The sequence below is a fragment of the Mustela lutreola genome, chromosome 15 (genome assembly GCF_030435805.1).
Source record: "Mustela lutreola isolate mMusLut2 chromosome 15, mMusLut2.pri, whole genome shotgun sequence".
Classification (NCBI taxonomy): Eukaryota; Metazoa; Chordata; class Mammalia; order Carnivora; family Mustelidae; genus Mustela; species Mustela lutreola.
This window is the reverse complement of record NC_081304.1, coordinates 17,884,748-17,899,383: the sequence shown is the minus strand read 5'-3', so window position 1 is coordinate 17,899,383 and position 14,636 is coordinate 17,884,748. Positions and strand designations below refer to the sequence as shown.

General features: G+C 56.2%; 1 protein-coding gene across 1 annotated transcript; it reads right to left on the bottom strand.

The window, feature by feature from the left end:
* Window positions 1-6,551: 6,551 nt before the first annotated feature.
* On the bottom strand, window positions 6,552-13,504 carry C1QL1 (complement C1q like 1). Its single transcript, XM_059149629.1, has 2 exons — window positions 12,660-13,504; window positions 6,552-7,235 (listed from the first exon to the last, which is right to left on the bottom strand). The coding sequence occupies exons 1-2, from the start codon at window positions 13,254-13,256 to the stop codon at window positions 7,056-7,058; spliced, it is 777 nt and encodes a 258-aa protein (XP_059005612.1). The 5' UTR covers window positions 13,257-13,504; the 3' UTR covers window positions 6,552-7,055.
* Between the last annotated feature and the right edge of the window lie 1,132 nt (window positions 13,505-14,636).

The following is a 14,636-nucleotide window of genomic DNA, read 5'->3' as shown; positions in this document are numbered from 1 at the left end:
ACTACCCAAGAGAAATACAACTGTTGAAGAACAGATTCCAGTTTAGGGGTCCCCTCCCCTCTCACAGGGGTAGGCGTTTTTTTAAAAAGATTTTATTTATTTATTTGACAGAGAGATCACAAGTAGGCAGAGAGGCAGGTGGGGGGTGGGGGAAGCAGGCTCCCTGCTGAGCAGAGAGCCCAATGTGGGGCTGGATCCCAGGATCCTGAGATCGTGACCTAAGCCCAAGGCAGAGGTTTAACCCACTGAGCCACCCAGGTACCCCAGGGGTATGCATGCATTTTAACAGAGGTTCAGGGTGTAGTTAAGGGCTTGGGGTCCCCAGGAGCCACCAAGGGAACAAGTTCCTCTTGTGTCCTTGTCAGACAGGTCTTACCTTGGTCCATTTCTGGTTTGGATAATGAGCTGGAGAAGGTGAGGCGAGGCAGAGGGCAGAGGCTGTCCCGGCTGTGGGCAATGGGAAGGGGACACTTTGCTTGTTGCAAAGATTAGAAATAATGCAAGTATAGCACACTGCAGACATTCGGTGAAATGGTCATAGCTGTTCTTGTGTTCATTCTTCCAATAAGTATTTATTGGTGGGCCCAGAAGATAGAGTGGAGAGTGATAAACGCCACCTCCTACCTTCATGGAGCTTGCCAGTCTATGGGAGAAAATAGACAATTAAGCAAGTACTAAAAACGATGTGATATATGGACTATAACGAGAACAATAGAGGGGGTTGGGGGGAAGTGGCATGCAAGTTGGAGCAAAAGGAGCTGTTCTTTGGATCTCAGAAGTCTCTTTGCAGGCAAGAGAGTCAACGGAGTCTGTGATGCTGAGAAGACTTGGTAGGGCATGCCCAGGCCCACCTTAGGGAATAAAAATGGAAAACCCCTGGGTCCTATGCTACAGATGTTGATAAAGGGAGATTAGCCTGGCTTGGGCCTAATCCGAATTTCGAGGCCTAGAACCCAGATGTGAGGGTTAGGTGAAGAATTTTTGCCCTCTATGGTGGCAGGTGTTTCTGAACTGATATGGCCAATATGCTGTGAAAGGCGACAGGCTCTCTGCTCCTGTGAGGTGTGTGGATATCTTACGCTCTGCAACAGGCAAGACCCCCCACCCTACGTGCCCAGAGGAGGCCGGGGGCGGGGGGCACTCCTTTCAACCGCACCCTTCTCACTGCCCGTCCTTTGCACGCAGGCGTGGCAGTCGCTGCATCAGATATAGAGCGATTTTAAAAGGTCCTTTAACCAAGTCCGAGACCTCGTTTAAGGTCTGGCCTAGCACGGAAGTCAAGCGCAATGAGGATTGAAAAGTGTCCCCTCCTTTTATCAACAAGAAGGTCCTCATAGGTGGCCTTGGCAGGAGCAGTTTCAGAGAAGGGCAGCAGCCGGAGAGGGAGGTGAGAAAGGAGTAACTACTCTTTTAAGGCATCTGGCTGTCCAGGGGAGCAGAGGAAGGAGGCGGAGGCTGGAGGGAGATATGCGGTCAAGGGAGGATTTTTAAGGAGCCGCGTAAATGATGACGGAAGGGGCTAGATACTGAGGGAGCTGCTGAAGAGTAAGAAGAGCTGTGAGGATCAGTTAGAAGTCCCCAAAAAGGTGGGAGATACAGTGATCAACCACTCCTATTAGCCTAGCTGGGACTGAGGGGTTTACCAGAATACGGGACTTCCGGTTTGAAAACCAGGACATTCTTGGGCATACAAGGACAGATTTGGTCATCCTGATGGGGGAGGGGGGGCTTGGATGCAGAGCACAGGGGCAGGCTGGGCCTTGGAAGGGGGGAACCGCTCTCCCATGGAGGCAATGGGGGGAGAGGAGAGGCCCAGATGCAGAGAATTTTGTGGATTTTACAGTAGAAATTGGTGGGAGGTAGGAGATGTGATCACCCATTGGTAATTAGCTTCAGGCCTGACACATAATGGGTCCTCAGTGAAACTGGCAGGAGGGATTAGAAAATGGATGGATCGGGGGCAGGTGTCACAGGTTGGGTCCTCTGTGGAGCAGACTCTGAGGCAGGGATCATGGGGCGGGAAGTTTACTGGGGTGTGCTGTTGGAACGAACAGGTGTGGAAGAGAAGGAAGGGAAGCGGGACTGGGCAGAGGGTTTCTTGGGTGTCTCTTGGAATCCACACAAACAAGGACCTGACCCACTGAAGATGTTCAGTAATGTTGGAACAAGCAGAGCAAGTAGAGACAGGCGGACCACGGCCTCGAGATATCCCTGTGTTCTCATCCCCAAACGGAGGCCATAGAACAGAAGGTGGGGGTTGGGGGAGGTGGGGGAGAGTCCACGTGGGACACAGGATAACTCAGCACGCCTTTTCTCAACACTTAGCTCCACATCTTGGGTACCCCCAGCAGACCCTTTCCCTAGGGCCCCACATTCGCTTTGGGGTTACCGGGGTGGGCGAACACCTTCATCTTCTTCTATGATCATCATCACCATCCCAGGCATTGAAGTGCCACCAAAAGATGTTTAAATCACAGGACTCAGGGGACTTGGGTGGTCATGCTAGTAATGCATTTGCATTTTGCTTTATAACTTAGGAAAACAGGTTCTTAAGGCACTATCTCACAACGATCCTTCAAGTAGATATTTTGACTGGCCCCGTTATATAGATGAGGAAACCGGGGCTCACAGAGGTCACATGTCTTTTCCAGAAACACCGAGCCTGGCCAGGACTTGAACCCACTTCTTCTGTCTCCACTTGCTCCATGTCTACTGTTTTCTGCTGTCTCTGAACCAACCTGAGCAATCCTTGCTCCCTCTCGGGGTCTCCGTTTTCCCGGCTGTGGAATAAGGAGTCACCCATTCGGTGGTTTTGATTCTCAGTGGATGGGACAAATGGGGAGCACGTTGAAAGCAGGTAGTTCCCCCCTTTTCCCCTCCAGCCCCCAGCTGCCACCTCTCAGGAACCCTGCTCCCCCTCCCAGTTCCCCACATGTGCAGACTCTTCACTTCCACTTTATTATCACCTCATTTGTAGGATTTTAAGGTTTGTTACTTGGAAGGGAGCGGGGAGCTCACACCTCCAGTTCCGCTTTTCAAATATACCTTCATTGCTTGTGAAAATAATCTTATTAACAGCATCTAACCTGCTACAGCTTATGGGGGCACTCAGATAAATAAATGCTGAAGGAACCAGGGCAGGGGAAATAGCACGGCTAGCTGGGATAGTGCGGCCTTTGGACCCCTGGGATTTTCTGCTGGCCCTTGGGATCCTGTGAGTGTCGCGAGAACGCAGGTGAGGCCCCGGGAGCCTGGAGCAATCGGCTGTCTTCTCTGGGCCCTTGCCTCCTGCCTCCTCCTCTGGCATTCAGAGATCCTCCGGGGAAACAGCTCCCATGCCTCCGTAGCTCCCCTGTCTCCTGGATGCTTGTCCGGGATTGATTCTCCGGGCAGCTCCCCCTCTGAGCAGTAAATGGAATATCGGTTACCAGGAGTGAGGCGGGAGGCAATTAACCCCCAGACCTCGCCATGGCAGATGTGTTTGTAGCAAGCTGATGCGGCGAGCTGAGCGCACCTGCCTTGCCGTCCTGCAAAGTCATCCAATTAGGACGGTCCCCAGCGGTGGGCTCCTGCTGTCCCCTCTGGTGCCCATGACCCCAGAAAGCAGGGCAGCCCCAGCCCCTAGGGCTAGCAGCTCGCTGGGCACAGGATGGCCTACCGTTCCTTGTGTGGGTGAGCTCCAGGCCCACCTCCATCCTCGCACCCCCTGGCAGGGACATTATTCATTAATTAATCACACATCTTTCTAAAGGGGAGGCAGTCTGGGGAGCTTTCTTCCTTCCTCCAGAGTGGGACCGCCATTCTGCCTGGGCAGCCTCCTTTCTACCACCTAGCCAGCCCTGCCCTCCTGGAATGATCTTGTGCCAGAAAGCCCTTGACTAAGAAGGGGGAGAGACACAGGCCCTGCTTTCAGGGAGCCCCCAGTCTGAGGGGAGACACAGCTCTCAGAGACCCCCCTAGCTAGATAAAGAGACAGAGTTTGTCCTTCAGGGAACCCCCAGTCCCAGGGGCTGATTTAGAATGCCCTCGTTTAATAGGAAAAGCAGTATCTACCCTCAGAGCCACTGAGAGGAAAGCCACAATCTCTACATCTAGAAACCCCCCCCCCCCAATCCTGGTCTTAGTGAAGATACACACCTTACACTCTACTTGTTCAAAAACACTGTCTTTAAGGACCCCCAGTCTGATGGAGGACACAGAGATCTTGCCTTCAGGAAGCTTCTCATTTCTGATGGTGAAGACACAGTCCTTGTCCTCGGGTATCTCAAGTCTGAGAGGAAACAAAACAAAACAGACTTTGCCCTTGGGGATGCCCTGTCTGATGGGGGAGACACTTTCCTAATGGTTCCCCTGTGGTTGAGATGTTGCCTGAGTGACTTTGGGTATTCCAGGTGCCCTGCAAAGGAAAAGAAGCACTTGGCTTCCGTCCAGTCCTTGTTATGCCACACACTTGCTGCATGACCATGGGCAAGTCACAGATTTTCATCAGACTGTGATTTTCTCATCTGCAAAATGGAGATATGAGGCCCATCTCTCAAAATGACATGAGGATCTTCTGGTCACCAGAAATCAAAGCAAACAAGCCAGCCATGCACTCCCTACAGAAATGATTAACACGCTTTTTACTGTAGCAGAGGTCCCAGACCAGTCCTTGTTGTCTCTGGGGAGGGGTGGGGAGCCCTCCCAGGCATGTGGCTGTGTGATTCCAGGCCAATGTGGCCATTAAAGAATCACAGGGGGCTGTGGGTGGCACTGGGGGCAGGGGGAAGCGCCTTCTAATCTAATCACTTTTCCTGAGGAGACTCTCATTCCAGCCAGACCTGCCAGGGGTTTTATTGGGTTTGTGGGGACCCGCGGATTTCAATCTCCAGACCCCACAGGGAAGGAACAAGCATTAAGCTAATTTTATTAAATGGCCACAGCTGGCAGTAGGGGGAAGTAGGGGAGAGAAGGCAGAATAAAGAAAGTCATTCAAGACTGCCAGCCATGACAAGGGTCCATACATGGGGCCTCACTGGGAAGGAGGCCACCCCTCCTTCCTGTCTCTCCAGCTGAGCCGGCTGGGGGAGGGGAGGCCAGATGGGACTTTTCCTCAATATAGAGCCTTGGGACTCTCCAAGAGGCTCACCCCAGGATTGCTGCCCAGCACAGATGCCTGTAAGTACACCAAGCTTCTGTAGGGCGGGGGTGGGAGTGGAAGGGCTGGGCCCAGCAGGGACAGAGCTGCCTCAAAGCCATTCTTCTCCAATTCTGCTTTAAGTATCCCAAACCTTTATGAAGTATGGCATCCCGACGAAGAGCAAGGCCTTTGGTTCAAATACTGACATTGGCCTTTTCCTAGCTCTGTGACCCTGGCAAGTTATTAACCTCTGTCAGTTTCCCGATCTGAAATGGGTAAGATAACAGTGCCCATGTCATTGGACATGGGAGCATTTCCTGCCAGCCCACCCCCCTCCCACCTACACATCTATGAGATAGTATCCATAAGGTTGTCGTGTGGTACCTCACACAGACTGGGTACTCTCTAAATCTTAGCTCCTCCTTTTTTTTTTTTTTTTTTTTAAGAGTTATTCATTTATTTGAGTGAGAGAGCACGCGCATGAGTCAGAGTGGGGGAGGGAGAAGCAAGGGGAGGGGGAGAAGAGAATCCCAAGCAGCCTCCATGCCCAGGGCTCAATGTGGGGCTCGATCCCAGGACCCTGATATCATGACCTGAGCTGAAACCAAGAGTCCGGTGCTTAACCGACTATGTCCCCCAGGTGTCCCTGAGTATCAGTTATTATTATTTAGCAATGTCCTAATGCCAACTGTTGTGGGTCCCAGTTATAGGAGGGGAGGTCGGCTGGGGCAGGACAAGGAGAACTCGGTGTGTTGTCTGGAGCCGGGCTTCTGGGATTTGAGTGCAGTCACAGAACTTAGTGACTATGTCACATGAAGCAAGATATTTGACCTCCCTGGAAGAAGAACAAAATCTACTCACCCAGCCTCTCAGGGCTCTCGGGATGGTTGAGTGAGACGCCATTACTGGAAGTGCTGTGCGAGCTTTCAGTGACGTAGAAATAATAAAAGCTGCATTTATTGGACACAGACATGATACCTCTCGAATCCTCCTCAGTCACGCAAGGTGAGTCTTGTCACTTAAATTTTATGAGAAAACTGAGGCCCAGAGGTGAAGCGCTTGGGCCAAAGTCAACCAGTTTTGGGTGCAAAGTGTGTTCCTGTCATTGCTGTCACTAACCCAGAACTGAAAGAGGAGGGACTTGCCCAAGATCACAGACAGTGGTACCGGACCGAGAACCGGGGTGTCCCAGTTGAGACCTTGCTGATGGCGCTTTCAAGGACAAACAAATGGAACTTTTCTGCCATGGAAGGTGATGATGGAACTGGGCTGCTTCCCATTTCTGCTACCCAGGCTGGAGCAGCTCAGATTCTAGCACCTGGCTGCCCCCAGATCCATGGGAAACTTCCATCAGACCCCTTTCCTTTCTGGAAGAGGGCAGGGTTTGTGGTCCCCTCCTGCAACTCCTCTCCAGGGCACAGACGCAAAGCCAGCGGGGTGGAATTGTTTTTATTAGAGCTTTGGTCAGACGGGGCGCAGCCGGGCTGGGGCTTTAGCAGGTGCTGGGACGCAATCCGGCCCCAACCCACCCCTCTCCCAGGAGGCGCCACCCCGGAGCCGGAGGGCAGCTCATCGGAGCACGGGAAGGGTCCCCGCGGAGACCTGTCCCCACTCTGGGGCCGGCTGGCGAGCAGGGTGGGCCATAAACAGTCCTATAGTACAAATGTACAGCGCGAGCCGGGGCGAGGGCTGTAGACACCGCCTCCGGCGGACCGGGACGGGGCGCGCTCTGGACCCGGCTCTGCGGCGAGCCCGCAGGAGAGCCTAGCCTTCGGCCGGGGCGGTGGTGAGGGCGGGCCGGGGGGCGTCATAGCCGGGATGGGCCCGCAGCCAGGGCTGGGCAGAGAGGGGTTGGGTGGTCCTCAGCCAGCCGGGAGGGGAGTCCCGGGCAGGGGTGTGGGCGGACGGACACGGGACCGAGAGGGGCGCGGGGAGCTCAGTCGGAGTAGATGATGAAGCCCGAGAATGTGCTGTATTTGTTGCTGTTGCCGCCGTGCGCTTTGCCTCCGTCCAGCTTGATGAAGACCTCGTCGCCCGCGTCCAGGTGCAGGATCACGCTGTTGCTGGCGTAGTCGTAGTTCTGGTCTGCGTCCTGGGCTATGGCGCTGGCCCGCACCTGCGGGGGGGCGGTTAGGGGTGGTGTGTGTGAGAGGGTAGGGGGGAGGAGGGAGAGAAGTAGGGTCGTGGAGGGAGGGGGACTGTCAGAGGTACAGCAGCCACGGGAGGGTGGGGGCAGCGGATCTTGGAGGCCCTCAAAGCCCCGCCTTCAGCTCTCAGCCGGCTTCTTTCCCATCACCCCCACCTCCCCCTCCAATGCTAACTGCGTGTTTTGGTACCGGGTTCTAGAGGAGCCCAGGATTTCTAGGGCTGGTGTCATCTGGATCTGAATTAGGAATCGAGGTGGAGTTGGCCTCCTTAATGCCTCTAGGTCTTTCCCTCTGGCCTGCTGAGGCCCTCAACAATGCCTCCAGGATGTCCCAGCCTGGACCACCTTCCTTGCAAAGAGGAATTCTCTGGAATACTAGCTGATGGAGGACCACCCCTTCTCTCCTTATCATTCCTTCCTTTCTGCTTTAACTGTAGCAATAATGCCTTACTTTTCAGCCATACCCACCTGTGCTTGCATCAGTGGATGGACACAAGGGTGCTCCTTGGCCCCAAAAGCCAGGTGGCTAGACAAACGCTAGGCTGCTACTAAGCAACCACCCTAGCACCAGAACCCAATCTTTCAACTCGCGTCGGTAGTTCATTCTGGAGTCTTTCACAGTGGAGCAGTGAGAGGGAAGTCCTGGTAATTACTTCCCCTCCCAAGGCTCAGTTTGAGCCTGCATCCTGGTCTCCAAAGAGCTATTGCTACATAGCCCTAGACTATTACCACCACCACCACTCCACCGACAGAGGACTTCTGGCTCCTCTTATCTCTCACCCCAGGGTGGTAGAAAGGAAGTAGGTGGGAAGAAGAGACATCCAGGTTTTACATCTTTCTGTGACCCTCAGTCTGATCTGATATCCTTGCTGTCCTTGTTTTGGTAGGGGAGGGAGGGACAGGCAGGACAGTGAACAAGAGAGCCCCAGCCTTTGGGTGTGAAGCCTGCTGTCACTCTTGGGGGCTCTAACTATAATCATAAGATATCGAGGGTGGGCGGTGGCGGTGGGCAAATTCCCTCAAGGCATGCCTCTTCCACAACTGAGGCAACCCAAGGCCTGAGCCATAGGATCTGGGGCCTCTCCAGGATATCCTGGGTGGAGAACAGGAAGAGAGGGGCCATCTCCAAGGTGCAGGCTTGTGTTGAGGGGTTCCCTCAGCCCGGCTCCTCAACAGCCCCTCTCCACCCTGCCCCTACCGTGAAGGCAGCTCTCCCCCAAGGGCTGAGAGTCTGGCCTGGCCACAGGCAAATAAGAGGAAGGGCCCCATCTCCTTCCTGGGCGGGCGGCAGAATTGCCAGGTCCGCTGGGCCACAGTTGCTGACTCAGCAATATGTCCGCAACAGGAGGACTCCATGCATTTGCATGCGGTCTGCCATTTAAAGTCCAGATCCTTCCAGCCCCTTCCCTTCTCTCAGGGAAGGCACTGTTTGGGGGGCACTCAGCTAGGAAAGCTCGCAATTCAGCCAAAGGGAGAGAAAATCAAACAAGGGGAAGGCGCTGTCTGTCTAGAAGTTCAGTTTTTCTGTTTAGAAAATGGATAAGAAGATCCCACCTCACCACTGCAACCTTTATAAAAGCCTTTGGTGGTGAAGAACAAAATTTTAATCTTGATGGGGCTTTTGTGCTACTAGGCAAGTGCTCAAAGCAAGCAGCCAACTTCTGTATTGTTCCCTGGGCCCTAATCCTCATAGTATTTATTATTACACATGCATTTCATTATCTTTGCTAATAAATTACTACTAATAACAATTATTTTTATTACCCAGATTAATTTAGCCTTAACTCATTAAAACAATGTGCTTCTTAATAGCCAAATCTATCAGAATAGAGTCATCTGTCATCAGGGTTCTCCTGGTGATGTGACAGGCATCAGAACAGTTACGCTTATGTTTATTATTTATTCATCACCATGATTGTTGCTGTGATTATCCTAATTATCCATGGAGGCAGGGAGAATTTATGCCCCTCCATCCTTAGACGGTGGGGGATCCAGGAACAGAACCCAGGGGTCCTGATTCTCTGCCTGCGACTGGAAACGGTGGAGGCATCCAACTCCTCCTGGGGGCCAAGGGGAAATTTGGGGACTGGAGGTTGCCATGGAAGCAGGAAAGCAAGTCTGGGACTTGTCGCGAGGGGGTGCTGTAGAATTACCTCTGTGAGTGCTTTCCGAAGGGAAACTGAGGCAGTGGTCTGACCAGGGCCCTGGCAGGAGGAGGGGGAGAACCCAGAAAGCATGCCCCTGCCCCCGGGTCATGCTGCGGTGTCAGAGGTGCAGGAAGGGCTCCCACAGGCAGCCCACCGGGCTCGCTGGGGACATGTGCTGCCACGCACTGACAGGGTCCCTACTGTGCTAGGCACAGAGGTCTGCACCGTGAAAGGTATTCAAGGCTAGAAAAGGACAGCAGGAGCCCCTCTCCCACTGTTGGGCTCCAGTGAGGCCTTTCCACGGGAGTCTTCAACTCATACCCTACGCCCCCCAGGCTCTGTCTGAGCCCTTCCCCATTTGTAATACACACACCTTCCCAAAGCCCCTGCCCTGGACGGTTTGCACCCTGGCCATGGGCCCTGGCCCATTCCCACACAGTCCACTCTCCCAGCCCAGTTTATTAGTTTCCTATCTTCCCTGACCCATCTGAACCGGGGACCCTTGAGGCAGCTGCGGGGAGCTTACCTCACTCAGGTAACCCCCAACTTAGAGCCCCTTCCTGGGGCTCCTCAAATCCCATGTCCTAATGACCAGGGCTTGGTGCTATCAGGCTGTGCAGTGGTGACTCAGGCTCCCCTTAGGGAGAGGGACTGGTGGCAAGGATGAGGGAGGCGGGGGGCCTTGTACCAGGCAGGAAGGTAGTGTCCCCTCCCCCTGTCTTGCCAGGGAACAATTTCAGCTCAGCTTCCTTGAGGAAATTCTGGAAGCTTTTCTGCAGGCGGGGAGCCAGAAAGGAAAAGCACAGAGCCCAGCATTGCCTCTGGTCTTGAAGTCAATTGAGGCAGAAGCCCCTCTGTTCTGTTCCCATCCATTGCCCAGGGCCGTGCTTCTTTCTCTGCTCACTTGAATGTCCTCTTCTACCTCTAAGGTGGACTTTTCCTACACTTGATCTTCTTATTTTCTCTCTAGACATGTCTCCTTATCTTGGGGACTGCCCCGGGTTTGCCGTCTTCTCCCTTGACCAGGTTGGTCTGAGTTGGGGCAGGGTCCACTGAATCATTCCCTCCAGCTAACATGTTTGGGGACAGGAGTTGCCAGCTGGGCTCCCAGTCCTCCTTTAACACACTAATTGCTGGGGTGTGTTGTCGTGTGGTTGCCACTATGCCCCCTGCACAGACCGCGAGGTCCCAGAGGGCAGGTGGAGCTGCCCCCTGGCTACCTAGCTCTGAACCTGGCACCCAGTAGGGTTCAAAATGAATATGGGGGATGACTCGAGAGATTGAATGAGTCTCTTGAGCTATCTGGAAAGACAAGTCACAAAGGATGTAGGGGAAAGGGGGTGTAGACCCCCTTTTTTGTGTGTGGAGGGGATGGTTTGAGTAACTGTTAAAATGCTGGGTCTGTGAAACCGTTAAAAACTAGTAGGAAAAAGCCACCTGCTTTTTCCTACTAGCCTGGGGTCCCATCTCCCATGAGTACCTCCTTGTGAGGCTCTGCGAATGCCTTGCCCCTACTGACAGGGAAAGGAGAGCCTTTGAGACAGTTTCACCTCCCAGTGACTAAAGCAAGTGCCCCTGTCCAAGGACACATCACCTGCAGGGCCACCTCTTGCCTCATCTCTAGGGCCCTGCTGCAACCTTCCCAGGTCGCGCAAGGTCTAGGGCCCACTGGGGGTCTGGTGACCAGCTCCCTCTCCAGGCAAAATGGGCCCTCAGTCCCCTGAAACCTCAGCTCGGGGCCAGCCCAAACTTTCTTTGGGAAAGGAAGACATTCCATTGATGAAGGTGACATTGCTGCATCCCTTATAGGTGATTAATAAGGGGAATCATGGGGCTGTCTGCTGAGTGAGCCCTCACTGGACACTGAGGCCTCCCATTGGGTCAGGAACCAAGGACAAAGAGGAGAGATGCAGGAAGCCTGACAGACACAAGTGGGAGAGAGACACTCAAGGAATAAAGAGGGGTGTGAAGCCCAGGGAAAGAAGCCAGAAACCCCAGAGAGGCAGATAGGACTGGCGGACACAGGAGAGAGCCAGGGACGAGAGAGTAGGCAAAGAGGCAGGCAGGAGAAAAAGAAGAGGGGGTAGACTTACAGGTGCCTTGTAATCGTTGTGCTTACTCCCATGCCTGTCCTTTCCCCCACCCCCAAGCCAGGCTCTGCCTCAGGGTAATACTGCAGTGGGAAGGGTTCCAACAGGGTCTTGGGTCCCAGGCGTGGGAGATTCCTTCCCAACTCCCACCTCCTAGCTTTACTCCAGACCCTTGCTAGTCTCCTTCTTCCACAGGAATGCTCTGCCTCACCCTCCCACCCCAACCCATCCCCATGAGCGGGGAGTGCCCTAGGCCACTATGGTCTAGGAGCTCTGGAAAGGGAGGGTGTATCAAAAGGGAAGGCAGCTGGGCAAAATTGTCACCCTGGGGCAGGGTTAGGTCGAGGTTGGTCCTGGAGGCGGGGGAGGCAGCAGTTTCTGAGAGCGCCATGCACTACCTCCCCAGTTCCCCGATCTGAGTGCAGGCTTGAGTCTCTGAGATGGGGATAGGGGACGAAGAGGATCCCCAGACACTCTTGGAGTCAGGAGCTGCAGCTGCATGATCCAGGGAGGGGGAGTTTCCACCTCTTTGCCCTGCCTCAGGAGGAAAAACTTTTCCCCCCAGGCTGCTTTCTTACGCCTGCCCCTCTAACGCAGCGGGCAGCCACTGGGATGTCCCCGGGTTTTGCAAGGGTGTCGATTGGCCCAGGGGTCCCCTCAGGGTCAGAGGCTGTATTGCAGCTAAGGCTTTGCGCCCCTGGCTCCCTTTGCCTCTGTGACCAAAACGTCTTGCTTTCTCGGCTTGCGCGCCTAGCGGTGCGCCTGGACGCCCGCGGGCGCCAGAGGCTGCCTTTCCTCAGAGCCCATCTTTGCCCTCCCCTAATCGCCCGCTGGTATCAACCACAGTCCCAGCTCCCAGATAGCGCATCCCAAGGGCCAAGCCCCCAAGCACCAGTCCGCGCCCCTGGGAGAGCTGCGCCCTCGTTATTTGGTTTTATCTCCCGCATTTCCATGCTGCGCGCGGGTGCCCAGCAGCGTCTGCCTTGCAGCCAGTGCCCAGGAGCCGAGGAGTTAGTGCCAACCGGTCCACCATTCCCGCATGTGATGCCTAAGCGGGGCCGCTGTAGGGTCTCCACCTGTGCCCGCTGGTACCCATACGTCCCGGGCTCCCTGGGTGCCCTGCCCCCAGGCCAGCCCCATGCCCCCGCCGGGCCCACCTGGCCGTTCTTGCAGAGGTCCGCCCACATACTGGTGCCGTCGCCGCCGCGCATGAGGACGTGGTAGGTGAAAAAGTAGGTGCCGGGAATGTTGCACGTAAACTTGCCGCTGGTCGCGTCGTAGTTGTTGCCTAGGTTGGTGACCACGTCGTCGAACTTGAGCACCTCGTAACCCTCGTGAGGGTTCTTGAGGCCAGCGTAAAAGGCCACGCGTGGCACCGTGGTGTAGGTGGCCGTGCTGATGGCGCCACTGCCTCCTGCACCCGGCAACCCGGGAGGGCCGGTCTTGCCCGGCTCACCCTTCTCCCCTGGTGGCCCCACAGGACCCGGAGGACCTGGGTCCCCAGGGGGCCCGGGGGGGCCCGGCTTGCCTGTGCGGCCCGGCTTCCCCTGGGGGCCCTGCACCAGCGTGGAAGGCGGGGGCGCGCCGCTCTGCTCGCTCAGGGCGTCGCCGCCGTCGGGCCGCGCGCCGGCGCCGGGGCCCCGCGCGGGGTAGGGGTCGCATACCATGCGGCAGGTGCCCAGCATCTCATAGTGGCCGTCCGGGCCGCCCGAGCTCACCAGCACGGGGATGAGCACTACCAGCACCAGCAGCATCACCACGCCCGCAGCGGCCGCCAGCAGCGTTTTCCGGCCGGCGCGGAGCCTGGGGAGCGCCGGGCCGCCCGGCCGCGCCGTCGGGGCAATGGTGCCGGCGGGCGGGGGGCGCGGGCAGGGCGCCCGCGCTCAAGGGCGGTCCGGCGGGGCTGCGGGCATGGGGCCGGGCCCGGAGCGCCGCGCTGCGCTGGATGCGCCGCCGAGCCCAGCCGCCGGCTCCTGCCTCGCGCCTCCCTCCCGCTGCGCGGCCGGACTGAGAGCCGCGGCGGCCGCGTCCTGCCCGGCTCCTCCCGCCTCCTAGCTCTCGAGCCACCGCCCCCTCCGCCCCGCCCCGCCCCACCAGCTTCGCGCGGCTCGGCGCCCGCGAGGGGTGGGGCTGTGGGAGGGGCCGGCACCTAATTGGGCCGCTGGTGGTAGGGCTCTGCCCACCGAGGGGGGCGGGGCCGCGGGAAGAAGGCCGGAGCCGGTAGAGGAGCCGGGAGGCTCAGGGAGCTAGAGACTGAGATTCGGAAATGGGGAGGATGCTAGAGTCTGAGAAACTGTAGAGTTTCCTACAGGGAAGGGGAGAGTAGGGGCCAAAGACCGAATGGAAGAGAGGGCCACAGAGAGAGCTAGAGAGCGCCGAGGGAGACGGAGAGGAGAGGCCTCGAGTGTTGGTTTTAAAGAAAATCAAGAAAATCGAGAGGAAGGCTCTAGGGGCCACCGCACGCAGGGGGTGGAGGCCGGGGTGGACGGTTCCCCAGTCTGCTGGGGACAAAGAGCAATTGAGGGGCGTATAGAGTGGGGAGCAAAAAGGGACCAGGAAGACGCTGAGAGGGAAGAAGCGTAGAAGGCAAAAGGAAGATGGGGAGGGGGCCATTCTGCATTCAGCCCTCCCAGACCACCCATTCAGGAGACCTGAGGGTCATGTGCCTGTCGGGGTGCCCGGTGAGATCCCGAGTAACTAACAGCCGCTACCCCTTCCCTTTTCTGGATCCTGGCTGTTCCCTGACCCCGTCTTCCTCCAGGAGGGGCGGGATCTTCTAGGCATGCCATCTTGCCTCTGCCCCTTCCTCACCGAGCTCCAGGCCAGACAAGGCTGCTTTTTTCCTGGGGGGGGAGGGGTGTCCTCCATTTTCCTCTGATCACTCCGGTTGTCCCTGCTTTTAGACAAGGGAGAAATGAGGGCCCTAAGAAAGTGGGCATCCATCCCACTTCATGTCTTCATTCTGACCAATACAAGCAGTCCCTGGGTGGTAGCTCCCTTTTCCAGCCTCCAAAAGGGGAGACTGGTTTCACCCAGCCCCTCAGCTCCTCCACCACCCTGGCCTCCTCAGCAGCCCCCTGCCTCTTCTCCCCATCAGGTTGCATGAGGCCACCCTCTTCCTCAAGTGCAGTTAA

What these genes read in the sequence shown, in the direction of transcription:
- C1QL1 (XM_059149629.1), bottom strand. Translation starts at nt 13,256, where the DNA reads ATGCTGCTGGTGCTGGTAGTGCTCATCCCCGTGCTGGTGAGCTCGGGC. An exon ending in ACCTCTGCAAGAACGGCCAG is followed by an intron (nt 7,236 to 12,659) that starts GTGGGCCCGGCG and finishes GCCCCCCCGCAG; the next exon opens with GTGCGGGCCAGCGCCATAGC.